This window comes from Oncorhynchus tshawytscha, linkage group LG10, assembly GCF_018296145.1.
Source record: "Oncorhynchus tshawytscha isolate Ot180627B linkage group LG10, Otsh_v2.0, whole genome shotgun sequence".
Taxonomy (NCBI): Eukaryota; Metazoa; Chordata; class Actinopteri; order Salmoniformes; family Salmonidae; genus Oncorhynchus; species Oncorhynchus tshawytscha.
Genome location: NC_056438.1, coordinates 41,107,173 through 41,121,539, shown reverse-complemented (window position 1 = coordinate 41,121,539; position 14,367 = coordinate 41,107,173). Strand labels below are relative to the sequence as shown.

Here is a 14,367-nt window from a genome sequence, read left to right as displayed (position 1 = left end):
GCAGCGGATGCTTCTTCATTCTAAAACAAAGGATTAGCAACCTACAGAAACATTAGTTGGAGAAGGAATTAGAACAAATTAGAAGAACACAAACTAATATTGAAATTGAATTTGGCTTTAACCAATTGAGGATTACACTTATCAAAACAGCTGTGTTTTGAGATACAGAAGATGGATTATGTTGGTCTCAATGGATTGTGATCATGCTGAAATAGCTCTTCTCTACTTACCCAGCCAAACGATTACAACAAACACTTATCTATGTAATACAGTTTAAAAAAGGAGCCCTCCCTAAAAATTGGATGTTGTATTACAAGACCATAAGACTAGATCCCAAAACCTGAGCTTGAGCAGTTTCAAGAACATCTTATTTATGTACACTACTGTTCAAAAGTTTGAGGTGACTTAGAAATATCCTTGTTTTTGAAAGAAAAGCACATTTTGTTGTCCATTAAAATAACATCAAATTGATCAGAAATACAGTGTAGACGACTATTGTAGCTGGAAACGGGGCTGACAAGTTTCAGAAGAAAGATATTTGTTTTTGGCCATTATGTGCCTGAACCCACAAATGCTGATGCTCCAGATACTCAACTAGTCTAAAGAAGGCCAGTTTTATTGCTTCTTTAATCAGAAAAACAGTTTTCAGCAGTGCTTAAATAATTGCAAAAGGGTTTCCTAATAATCAATTAACGTTTTAAAATTATAAACTTGGATTAGCTAACTCAATGTGCCATTGGAAGGAGTGATGGTTGCTGATATTGTGCCTCTGTACTCCTATGTAGATATTCCATAAGAAATTAGCCGTTTCCAGCTACAATAGTCATTTACAACATTGACAATGTCTACACTGTATTTCTGATCAATTTGATGTTATTTTGATGGACAGAAAATGTGCTTTCTTTCAAAAACAAGGACATTTCTAAGTGACCAAAAACTTTTAAACGGTAGTGTATGTCACATTTCACTAAAGTTACCAGCCACAGCAGGTGCTTTTATGAAATGTAAATGAATGCTATGGATCCCTTCCCTTCCCCCCCTGCTTACAACAGGACTCCTCGTCGCATTCCCGGGCTGCTGACGATGACATGTAATGGCTGTGTATCTGAATCCGGGGGCGACATTGATTATTCATGCCAGGAGAGGGCCCCCCCCTGCACTGACATGTGCCACGCTCACTGGAGCCTATTAATTGGCATGAGAATGCGAGGAGATGAGAGGGTGTGAGTAATAGGAAGAGAGCAAGATACTGTAGGGGGAGGGGTGAATGTGCAAGTTAAGAGAACTATTGAGGGGGCGGGAGTATTGAAACAAGGCAGTGATGGAGATGGTTGAGGGGGCTGAACCCCGAGAAATAGGATTGGGTTTTGTCTGTTGCCAGCACGAAGCTTAACAGGAACAATTCCACTCCTCCTGAGCAGTTACGAAAGATCCGTCATCCTCGAGACACTTCATCTCATTCTCCAACCGGGAACTTCAGTTCCACATCCTCTGCTCGGTTTCAGAAAATGACTACATACTTCCCGATGCCCGAATACGGCTCCAAGGCCCCGAATGGTAGTGGCGAGAGGGGCCCAGGCAAGGTATCCTGTCAGCCACGGGTCAACCTGAACCTCCAGGAGTCCCTCGCTCACCTGCACCCCCTTCAAAGGCAGCACGCCATCGAGCTGCACCAGCAACAGCAGCAGCAAGAGCACATGCAGCAGCAACATTTGCAGCATCATCAATTGCAGCAACAACAAATACACCAGCAGAAACAACAAATGCAGCAACAGCAACTACAGCAACAACAGCTACAGCATCAGCCTTACCGGCCACCTCAACATCCGCCAGCTCACTCGTCCCTGGCCACCTTTACCTCCTGCACGCTCCCGGCATCATGCAAAGCCAGGAGCCGCTTCATCAACCTTCGAGACAGCGTCAAGAAGAGCCCCACCAAGAGCACGGCCAAAGTCATCGGAGGTATCGGTGGCACCCTCAGGCCCGACATGGGTCACGGTTCCCATGGGTCCCGGGTCCCATGGGTTCCGTTCTCCTTTGAGAAGGTACGTCTTACCTCCTTTCCCAGCAGTGGTGGCTTTCTCCATTTTTATTTGATAAATGTGTCAAGGATATCTTGCACGATATGGTGTACTTTGAGAAGGTATGTCTCCCTCAGCAGTGCTACTGTAAGTTTCCCAATTTGTACTTGACAATTGTTGTGTCAACGAGATCTTGCGAGGTTATTGAGTCAGGTGTTCCCAGCTTTGCTAAGCATTTTGTAATTTTTTGGAAGAGCTGCATATCCTTGTTTCATAAAGGCAACTATTAATCTTTGAGGCTGCAAAAGGGAGGAAGACTTAATGTCTGCATGGGGAATCTATAAGCAGTATAGTTATCCAGTGCCCTAGGAATTGGGGATACTGTACAAAGACATTATGTTAGGTTTGTCTGGGTCTGATCAGTGTGGAGAAGTGGTTGTCTGTCCGTACTTGAATGTTCTTCTCGTCTGAGGATTGTCTTCTACCATGGCAAGGTCTAAATAGTGTTTTTGGCTCAATGATTCAGAATAATCAGTCAATAAATATGACAAAATTGCTAAATATAGAACTACAGTTATTTCACGGCTTGTCAATCTTATGCAATTGAAATCTAATCTCTGCTCTTTTGTACGTCGTTGTAAGCCCTATTGTTAAAGGATTTTGAAGCAGAAGTTCTGAAAGTAGGGCTTGCGGATCAATGTTGTCAATGCGGGCTAATTTTAGCACTTTCGCTCCAGCGCTGTTTTCCAATAGGGTCTTGCTGCGACAACGGCAGCAGCACAACAGCAGTTAAGCCTCTATATCCAAATACTGCAGCACTTACCTCATACAGCCAACAGCAGGCTTCATGAGATGGATCTCTTACATAATTAAGGTGACAGGACTGAGTCCTTACTACTTCAGTTGCTGGCTCGCAATTTGAACTTTCACATGTATAGATGTCCATGGAAGATTTGTGGGAACATTTGAGTTGTCTCAATAACCATATGTGAATGGCTAGTAAAGAACCATATGTGAATGCAACTGATTGTGTGTGAATGAATCCTGCTTGTAATAAGGTTTGGTCTATTAACGAATTTACCGCCTGGTAAAGGGCTGAATTATTTATTTAAAATAATTGTTGCTAAAAGGGCATTATCATAATTTAAAACATTTCAAAGTATTATTCCAACTTAATATTATGGAAATGTATTTAACTTGTTATGGCTGGGGGCAGTATTGAGTAGCTTGGATGAATAAGGTGCCCAGAGTAAACTGCCTGCTACTCATGCCCAGTTGCTAAGATATGCATATTATTAGTAGATTTTGATATAAAATAGTCTGAAGTTTCTAAAACTGTTTGAATGATGTCTGTGAGTATAACAGAACTCATATGGCAGGCAAAAACCTGAGAAACAACCCAACCAGGAAGTGGGAAATCTGAGGTTTGTAGTTTTTCAACTCTTTGCCTGTCGAATATACAGTGTCCATGGGGTCAAATTGCACTTCCTGAGGCTTCCACTAGATATCAACAGTCTTTAGAACCTTGTTTGATGCTTCTACTGTGAAGGAGGGGGGAATGAGAGGGGATTGAGTCACTGGTCTGGCAGAGAGGCATGAGCTGGCCACACGCGTTCAAGTGAGAGTTAGCTTGAGTTCCATTGCAGTTCTGAAGACAAATAATTCTCCGGTTGGAACATTATTGAAGATTTATGATAAACATCCTAAAGATTGATTCTATACATCGTTTGACATGTTTCTACGAACTGTAATATAACTTTTTTGACTTTTCGTCTGAACTAAGCGATCGCGCATTGAGCATTTGGATTACAGGGCTAAACGCGTGAACAATAAGGAGGTATTTGGACATAAATGATGTACTTTATCGAACAAATCAAACATTTATTGTGGAACTGGGATTCCTGGGAGTGCATTCTGATGAAGATCATCAAAGGTAAGTGCATATTTATAATGTTATTTCTGACTTCTGTTGACTCCACAACATGGCGGATATCTGTATGCCTGGATTTGTTGTCTGAGCGCTGTACTCAGATTATTGCATGGTTTGCTTTTTCGGTAAAGCTTTTTTGAAATCTGACACAGCGGTTCCATTAAGGAGAAGTGTATCTGTAATTCCATGCATAATAGTTGTATCTTTTATCAATGTTTATTATGAGTATTTCTGTAAATTGATGTGGCTCTCTGCATAAGCAATGGATGTTTTGGAACTACTGAACGTAACGCGTCAATGTAAACTCAGATTTTTGTATATGAACTTTATCGAACAAAACATACATGTATTGTGTAACATGAAATCCTATGAGTGTCATCTGATGAAGACCATCAGAGGTTAGTGGTTAATTTGATCTCTTTCTGCTTTTTGTGACTCCTCTCTTTGACTGGAAAAATGGCTGTTTTTCTGTGACTACGTGCAGACCTAACATAATCGTTTGGTGTGCGTTCGTCGTAAAGCCTTTTTGAAATCGGACACTGTGGTGGGATTAACAACAAGTTTATCTTTAAAATAATGTGAAATGCTTCTATGTTTGAGGAATTTTAATTGAGATTTCTCTTTTGAATTTGGCACCCTGCACTTTCACTGGCTGTTATATTGATCCCTTTAGCTGGATTTAAGCCTTTAAAACACATGAAAATCACCTTTTTGACTGTACTCGGTCTAATCCAGCCGCAGTGTCAGATTTCAAAAAGGCTTTACGGCGAAAGCAGACCATGCGATTATCTGAGGACAGCGCCCATCATACCAACACATGAAAATCAGAATTCAACCAGGCAGGTGCTACACAAAAGTCAGAAATAACGATATAATTCATGTCATACCTTTGAAGATCTTCTGTTGGCACGCCAAAATGTCCCATAAACATCACAAATGGTCATTTTGTTAGATAAATTGCTTTTTTATATCCCCAAAATGTCAATTTATTTGGCGTGTTTGATTCAGAAAAACACCGGTTCCAACTCGGCCAACATGCCTGCAAAGTATCTAATAAGTTACCTGTAAACTTGGTCCAAACATTTCAAACAACGTTCCTAATCCAAATTGATGTATCCTAAAACGTAAATAATCTATAAAATTTAAGACTGGAAATACTGTGCTCAATACCGGACGAAAACAAAAGTGAAGCACGTTCCAGGTTGCGCGCACCAAAGCATTAGAGTGCACCTGGAGTGACACATGAAAATAACAGGGCTACTTCTTCATTTCTCAAAGGAAAAACATCAACTAATTTCTAAAAACTGTTGACATGTAGTGGAAGCCATAGGAACTGCAAGCATATTTATATTAAAGCTCTTGGAACACCCTCTCCCGGATCCGGGAGAATTGTCATCAACTGACACTAATTAGCATAACGCAACGGATAAAAAATATTACCAGAAAATATTAATATTCATGAAATCACAAGTGAAATATATTGAAAAACAACTTAGCCTTTTGTTAATCACCCTGTCATCTCAGATTTTGATGCTTTACAGCCAAAGCAAGACAAGCATTTGTGTAAGTTTATCAATAGCCTAGCATAGCATTATGCCTAGCTAGCAGCAGGCAGCTTGGTCACGAAAATCAGAAAAGCAATCACGTTAAATCGTTTACCTTTGAGCTTCGGATGTTTTCACTCACGAGACTCCCAGTTAGACAGCAAATGTTAATTTTGTCCCATAAAGATTATTTTTATAGCCAAAACACCTCCGTTTGTACTTCACGTTTGGTTGAGAAATCCACCGGAAACTGCGGTCACGACAACGCCGAAAAGATATTCCAAATTAGATCCATAATATCGACAGAAACATGGCAAACGTTTTTTATAATCGATCCTCAAGGTGTTTTTCAAATACAGTGGTTGAAAATTACAGGCCTCTCATCTTAAGTGGGAGAACTTGCACAATTGGTGGCTGACTCCATACTTTTTTGCCCCACTGTATCTATCCGATAATATATCAACCGGGACAGGTGGCTTCTTAGTAGGAAAGAGAGAAACAATGGCCGCATTTGTCTTTTACGCACAAAACACTCGGAGCCTCCAGCTGACCACTGACACAATGTTGTCGTTCAGGCTCATTTTTCAAAATAAAAGCCTGAAACTATGTATTGTGACACTAGACACATTTGGGAAAAGAAGAAAAAGGAATCTGGTTAATATCCCTTTCACTGCTCAATAGGGACGCATAGGAACGCAGAGCTTTCTAAATAGAGTCCCTTCCTAATTGGATTTTTCTCAGGCTTTCGCCTGCAATATCAGTTCTGTTATACTCAGACAATATTTTTACAGTTTTGGAATCTTTAGTGTTTTCCATCCTAAGCTGTCAATTATATGCATATTCTAGCATCTTGTCCTGACAAAATAGCCCGTTTACTTTGGGGACGTTATTTTTCCAAAAATGAAAAATAGTGCTCCCTAGTTTCAAGAGGTTAAAAAGGGATTGCCATAGAAAACTAATGGAAAACAGATTGAGCTAAAAAAAAAAATGTCCCTGGATGGATTGTGCTTGGGGTTTCTCCTGCCAAACCAGTTCTGTTATACTCACAGACATTATTCAAACAGTTTAAGAAACTTTAGTGTTTTGTATCCAAATCAACTAATAACTGCCGTGAAGATGTGAAAATACTGACCCCTAGGAGGACACTGTTTGGCCTTTCGCTGACATGGATAACGGGGCATCTGTGTGTATTGATTACGGCATTGTTGGCTTTGGAGCTCGTAAGAAAGACAGTTCACTGTACTTGTGCATGTGACATTAAAACTTGAAACTGAAACTTGGATGCGTTCACTGCAGGGGAACTACTACATAACGTGACAGGATTTCTCTTCTGAGAACGATGCATTGAGAGACACATTGTGTATGCTAGTTCAACTCCACAATAAGTTTAATCATATGCTCTGTGCCCCGCTCGGGATGAATGCTACAGCTTCTGTAAGAATCACAATCAAACCAGGCAACATCACAATCAAATTTGCCATCATTTATATTTCAGCATGCACTGTACTATGCCTGTGGAGTTCTTTAACCACTAAAAGCACCCCTCACAAAGTGAAATAGGTTTTACGGGTTAATATTGCATCTAGCTACATTTGGAGATTGACATTTCTATATTTTTCAATAAGCACGAAACGGGCATCTGTTGAGGCCAACCCCCCACTGTGCCTCATTGTCCCATTGGGATTTGGAGATTGTGTACATACACACACACCTCCATCCTTTCATCCTCCCCCCACATCCACATTCCCTTGGGCTGCATCCCAAATGACACCCTATTCCCTTTTTAGTTCACTTCTTTTAAACCGAACCCTGATTAAAAGTATTGTACTTTGTAGGGAATATGGTGCCATTAGGGAAGCAGCCTATGGTATTCATCTGTGTTGCACTGTTTTTCTGACCTCTGACCCATCCCCTGCTATTGTTTAGCAGACAGATGCCGCCCCGCCTTCCTCTCCCATAATCCCCGTGATCCCAATCTCACCCATCCCAGCTGAGACTGCTCCTGTCATCCTTCCTCCGACGTCACAGGTTTTTTTCTCCCTTTTTTTTTTCCACCATCACCCGTCATTTATTTTTCTGTAGTTGGTCATTTTGTGTTGTATATGTTTTTTTTAATCCCTGCCATTCCATTGTTTGCTTTGATGGAGTTAGGAGATTACAGTGAGAACAAGTGAGTGAGGGAGAAAGACGCATACAGAGTGAGCGAGAGATGGATTGTTCCACACGTTCCACTTTTGACTCTAAACAACCCATGTTCGTGCCAGCCGGTGGGGGGTGCCTGGAGGACTTAATTTGATTTATTTGGCCTTTATGCTTCAGCATTGCATATTCCGCAGTGTAAAATGCAATGTACGTATGCTCCTTTGCCCTAGTAATCTCTGATGAAAGCCAGTCGCTATCCTTTTTTACTCATTTTTTTCTGTAGCAACATGAGGAGAGTAAGTGACTGATGCCTCCTCTTTCTGTATGGTGGTTATGGATGTTACATTTTATTTTATTGTACATTTGTATATGAATTTACATTGTATCCCCAAGTGTAATGGAAATGGCAGATTTTTGGGAAATGTCTCGGGACATGCAATCCTGAGGTCCTAAGGTCTTTTTTCCCCCTCTTTTTAGGCGAACCCTCCCCCTGTCGTGGTTAATACAGACAGTTTGGACACGCCTCCATATGTAAGTTTAACCCTTTTTAATGAAATACATAATTATATTATTTTGTGATGTAAGTCTTCACCACCATGTCTGGGTTGTCTGTTGGATACTTCTAATAATGGTGGTGATGTAGTTAACTATCATTCAAAATCCCCAAAAAGGTCTGTTTTGATACTCTTCCCTGAGGTTACAGTGAACAAAACAATAAGGATTTTGATTAAATAAGGTGTTGAAATTTGACACGAGTCATAATCACATGCTTTTAAGAGTTAATTAGGTTTTTGTGTTACTGTATCATGCAATAATGCTAATATAATTTTGTAATCTAAAATTGAATGCTGTTTGAAATGATGGTTTGTGTGTGTGTCAATATGTGTACACACGTACAAGTATATACACTGAGTATACCAAACATTAGGAACACCTTCCTAATATTGAGTTGCACATATACACAATCCATGTGTCAGTTGTCTCAAGGCTTAAAAATCCTTCTTTAACCTGTCTCCTCCCCTTAATATCTACTGATTGAAGTGGATTTAACAAGTGACATCAATAAGGGATCATAGCTTTTACCTGGATTCTCCTGGTCAGTCAATGTCATGGAAATAGCCTACACACACACACATACTCCTGTGTGTATGCACGTGTTTGTTGGTACTGTACGTGTGTGTGGACAGCAATCAAATCTGCTCACAACGCAATTGCACTATGACAGCACCGGGGCACACATCCCCCTCCTGACCACAACTTACCAGTTCATTTTGATTGTTCATCTCCCGAGTCTGAGCAGAGTTCAGCGGTTAAGGCTCTCCATTAATCGGGCCACTCAAGATGGTGGTGATTTCATCACTTTCCAAACATGCAGAGTTTTCATTTCAGGGAGAAACAAAAGCATCAAACTGTAAAAGTAGAAAATAAAAAAAAACGTACAGTAGCCACCTGACATACCACCTTGTTGGACTTCTAACTGGGTTGTGATTAGTAGGGCACACCATAGAAAAAAGTTTTGAAATGGAAAATAAAAAAATCTGTGTTTCTTATTGGATAGGTCCAGATAGTCCTTCCCGGTTTGTCCCTTATCTTCCCTTTGGAGACAAATGAACACGACCCAGTTCAATCTGGCCTCCATCAGAGTTATGGAATGGAGCTACCTACTGTATGTAGGTCTTTAATAACACGTTTAGCTCAAATTTAGATAATCAAAAAATATATGTTTTATTGTGTGAATTTACTCTTTATAATGAAGCTAACTTTGGGCTGTAATATCCTGCAACACAATTGAAAGAAGCATGGTGATCTGTGTGTTGATATTTAATCTCATTCATATCAGCTAATAGTACAGTATATCACAAAAAAAGTCACAAAAAATATCCCAATTTCTCCATATAAATGTTAAGAGAACCATGAGCCTAGACTAAAGCAGCTCTTGTGTGCCATTGTTCCTCAGTACTGCTGGGAAGAAAGCTGGTTGCGGTCCATTGTGTTAGCATCCCAGGCCCTGACATAATTTAAAAAGTAATTTTGGATTGACCTATGTAGATGGATTCAAATACATGCAACTTAAAAGTTACATATCACGAAATGTTGATGATAAATTTTTTCAGAGCAGAGCAACCTTCATGGAATCTTATTTGAGTCCGAAAGGGTGTTCATATGATAGGGAAGATATACAAAACCTTGCAGAGTATATCCAACTGACAAAAAATATAAACTATTGGAACCAAGACTTAAAAGGAACTGATGTTGCCATAAAATCGAGGGGAAGTTGGAGCATAACTAACAAAATTAGTTTATGAAAATGTACGCTTAATCCAGTATAAACTAATGTATAGAATTTATTATACAGGAGACATAATTCACAAATTCTACAGCACAATGGCAGAATCATGTCAAGTTTAGAATGACTCAATAATCCATGCTTTCTGGGAATGCTATGAAGTCCGGTAGTTGTGGGTCGAAGCTAGAAAGTTGGCTGTCAGAAGTATTACAATGTAAACTTTTAATCCGTCTGTCTGCATATTTCAAGACATGGCATATGGCGGTGTAGTGAGATACACAATGGGCTTCATGATTCTCTTCTCATCACTCATCTTGACAAAAATGTAATAAAAACTTGGAAATCATTAACACAATCGAAAAATCTACGGATTTATTATTGAAATAGCATGGGCGATCATGGAAAGACAAACTGTACTCCCTGTTCACCCACGACTGCGTGGCCACGCACGCCTCCAACTCAGTCATCAAGTTTGCGGACGACACAACAGTGGTAGGCTTGATTACCAACAACGACGAGACGGCCTACAGGGAGGAGGTGAGCAAGGGTAGCAAGTTATAAGTTCCTCGGCATACACATCACAGACAAACTGAATTGGTCCACTCACACAGACAGCATCTTGAAGAAGGCGCAGCAGCGCCTCTTCAACCTCAGGAGGCTGAAGAAATTCGGCTTGTCACCAAAAGCACTCACAAACTTCTACAGATACACAATCGAGAGCATCCTGGCGGGCTGCATCACCGCCTGGTACGGCAACTGCTCCGCCCACAACCGTAAGGCTCTCCAGAGGGTAGTGAGGTCTGCACAACGCATCACCGGGGGCAAACTACCTGCCCTCCAGGACACCTACACCACCTGATGTTACAGGAAGGCCATAAAGATCATCAAGGACAACAACCACCCGAGCCCCTGCCTGTTCACCCCGCTATCATCCAGAAGGCGAGGTCAGTACAGGTGCATCAAAGCTGGGACCGAGAGACTGAAAAACAGCTTCTATCTCAAGGCCATCAGACTGTTAAACAGCCACCACTAACATTGAGTGGCTGCTGCCAACACACTGACACTGACTCAACTCCAGCCACTTTAATAATGGGAATTGATGGGAAATGATGTCAAATATATCACTAGCCACTTTAAACAATGCTACCTAATATAATGTTACATACCCTACATTATTCATCTCATATGCATACGTATATACTGTACTCTATATCATCTACTGCATCCTTATGTAATACATGTATCACTAGCCACTTTAACTATGCCACTTTGTTTACATACTCATCTCATATGTATATACTGTACTCGATACCATCTACTGTATCTTGCCTATGCTGCTCTGTACCATCACTCATTCATATATCTTTATGTACATATTCTTTATCCCCTTACACTGTGTATAAGACAGTAGTTTTGAAATTGTTAGTTAGATTACTTGTTGGTTATTACTGCATTGTCGGAACTAGAAGCACAAGCATTTCGCTACACTCGCATTAACATCTGCTAACCATGTGTATGTGACAAATAAAATTTGATTTGATTTGATTTTGATTTGATGCAAATGGCGAACTAATGCAGACACTAGGGATGGGGGTGTGAGCATGCAGGTCTGGGCAGATGGGATGTTTGAGTCTAAGTTGTTGTTCGTTTGTATAAGTTTGTATATATCAAAAAAATATATACTGAAAAAAAATATAAATGCAACATGCAACAATTTCAAAGATTTTACTGAGTTACAGTTCATTTAAGGAAATCAGTCAAATTGAAATACATTCATTAGGCCCTAATCTATGGATTGCATGACTGGGAATACAGATATGCAAAGGTATCAGAAAACCAGTCAGTATCTGGTGTGACCACCATTGGCAGGAACTGGAACATGCTGTTATACACGTCGATCCAAGGCATCCCAAACATGCTCAATGGGTGACATGTCTGGTGAGTATGCAGGCCATGGAAGAAGTTGGACATTTACAGATTCCAGGAATTGTGTACAGATCCTTGCAACATGGGGCTGTGCATTATCATGCTGAAACATGAGTTAATGGCGGCGGATGAATGGCTGAATAATGGGCCGCAGGATCTCGTCACAGTATATCTGTGCATTCAAATTGCCTTCAATAAAATGCTATTTTGTTTGTTGTCCGTAGCTTGTGCTTAACCTTACCATAATTCCACCACCACCATCGGGCAATCTGTTCACTTCAATGTTGACATCAGCAAGTTTCTCATCCACACAATGCCATACACGTGGTCTGCGGTTGTGAGGCCAGTTGGACATGCTGTCAAATTCTCTAAAATGATGTTGGAGGCAGCTTGTGCTAGAGGAATGAACATTCAATTGTCTGGCAACAGCTCTGGTGGGCATTCCTGCAGTCAGCATGCCAATTGCATGCTCCCTCAAAACTTGACATCTGTGACACTGTGTTGACAAAACTGCACATTTTAGTGGCCCTTTATTGTCCCCAGCACAAGGTGCACCTGTGTAATATTCATGCCATTTAATCAGCTTCTTGATATGCCACACCTGTCAGGTGTATGGATTATTTCTTGGCAAAGGAGAAATGTTCACTAACAGGAATGTAAATAAATGTGTGCACAAAATTGGAGAGAAATAAGCTTTTTGTGCTTATGGAACATTTCTGGGGTCTTTTATTTCATCTCATAAAACCTGTTGCATTTATTTTTGTGTAGTTTTCTAAAAAAGAAGAAATAGAATGCATTGTCGACTCACCGAACTCTCACTCAGGCAGGTCTCTATGCACAGTAACATTAGAGTGCGAAGAGGCAGCGTTCAAAGCCGTTGGCACCCTATTTAGTGCAGTACTTTTGGTCAAAGGTAGTGCACTATACAGGGAATAGGGTGCCATTTGGGACGCAGGGTTGGCAATTCCAGGACAAACACAGTTACTTCAATTATTTATATACACATTAGCTCAGACGTGTAGTTTTCCCCCTTATGTTCAGTATTTAGCACAATCCACTTGAATGTTTCAGTAGTTTGAAACAAGCACCTAGACTGTCCTGCCAACCTGTTATGTCACCTCATGAATTAAAATGTGTGATTGTGTTCAGATTTTAAAAACACAGACTAAAAAGCTTCAGAGCGCAAATTGACTGCAGAATGGGGCCTTCTATCTTATACTTTTCCGCCCCTAAAACCTCTTACTAGACTTTCTATTATGATATTGAACTGTAACTTTAGAGTCTAGACCAGTGGTTCCCAAACTTTTTATAGTCCCGTACCCCTTCAAACATTCAACCTCCAGCTGCGTAACCCCTCTAGCACCAGGGTCAGATTGATGGGTGTGAGATCAACCTGACTCGTTGGAAGAGACAAAGAGCTCTTATAGGACCAGGGCACAAATAATAATCAATAATTTTGCTCTTTATTTAGCCATCTTACATATAAAACCTTATTTGTTCATCGAAAATGGTGAATAACTCAACACAGGTTAATGAGAAGGGTGTACTTGAAAGGATGTAATAACTCTGCATTGTTGGGTTGTATTGGAGAGAGTCTGTCTTAAATAATTTTCCACACACAGCCTGTATTTAGTTTTCTTGCTAGTGAGGACAGAGAATCCACTCTCACATAGGTACGTGGTTGCAAAGGGCATCAGTCTCTTAACAGCTCAATTTGCCAAGACAGGATACACTGAGCGCAGCCCAATCCAGACATCTGGCAGTAGCTTCTGAATAGATTCAATTTTCACAGAACCGCTTGTTGCAATTTTGATGAGGCTCTCTTGTTCAGATATCAGTAAGTGGACTGGAGGCAGGGAATGAAAGGGATAACAAATCCAGCTGTTTGTGTTAGCCGTTTCGGGAAAGTACCTGCGTAATTTCAAAACCAACTCACTCAGGTGCTTCGCTATATCACATTTGACATTGTCCGTAAGCTTGAGTTCATTTTCACACGAAAAAAATTATACAATGATGGAAAGACTTGGGTGTTGTCCTTGTTAATGCAGACAGAGAACTCCAACTTCTTAATCATAGCCTCAATTTTGTTCCGCACATTGAATATAGTTGCCCCTTGATAACCTGCACACTTCTGTATGTTGTAAAAGCATTACATAGTTGCAGCCCATATCATTTCATAATGCAGAAAATACACATGAGTTCAGGGGCCTAACAAAGTTAACCATTTTCACTGTAGTGCCCAAAACGTCTTTCAAGCTTTCAGGCATTCCCTTTGCAGCAAGAGCCTCTCGATTAGTGCTGCAGTGTACCCAAGTAGCGTCGGGAGCACTACTCCCTGTCAGGGGATACCAACACATCTTGACCACCAATGTTCATTTGATGTCACAAAGCTGTCCAGTACTTAAGACATATTGCCTCCTGTTTTCCTGGTTTCCAGTGGTTTGCAGAAGAGGATGTCTTCCTTAATTGACCCCCCATAAACGTAACAGACATATGCTGTGCCAGGCCCGCCACGTC

General features: G+C 40.6%; 1 protein-coding gene across 26 annotated transcripts in view; it reads left to right on the top strand.

Moving 5' to 3' along the window:
* Window positions 1-14,367, top strand: part of dlg1b (discs large MAGUK scaffold protein 1b) — a 266,351-nt gene that overhangs the window by 125,772 nt on the left and 126,212 nt on the right. For 18 of the 26 annotated variants that reach the window (XM_024435208.2, XM_024435214.1, XM_042328546.1 and 15 more), the window contains one exon: window positions 8,115-8,168. The exons of 4 other annotated variants lie outside the window; for them this stretch is intronic. In XM_024435208.2, coding sequence (XP_024290976.1) covers window positions 8,115-8,168 — 54 coding nt within the window. Of the gene's footprint in view, window positions 1-7,421; window positions 7,524-8,114; window positions 8,169-14,367 lie in introns of all 26 variants that reach the window. 4 more of the 26 variants (XM_042328545.1, XM_024435219.1, XM_042328543.1 and 1 more) reach the window with 1 other exon arrangement.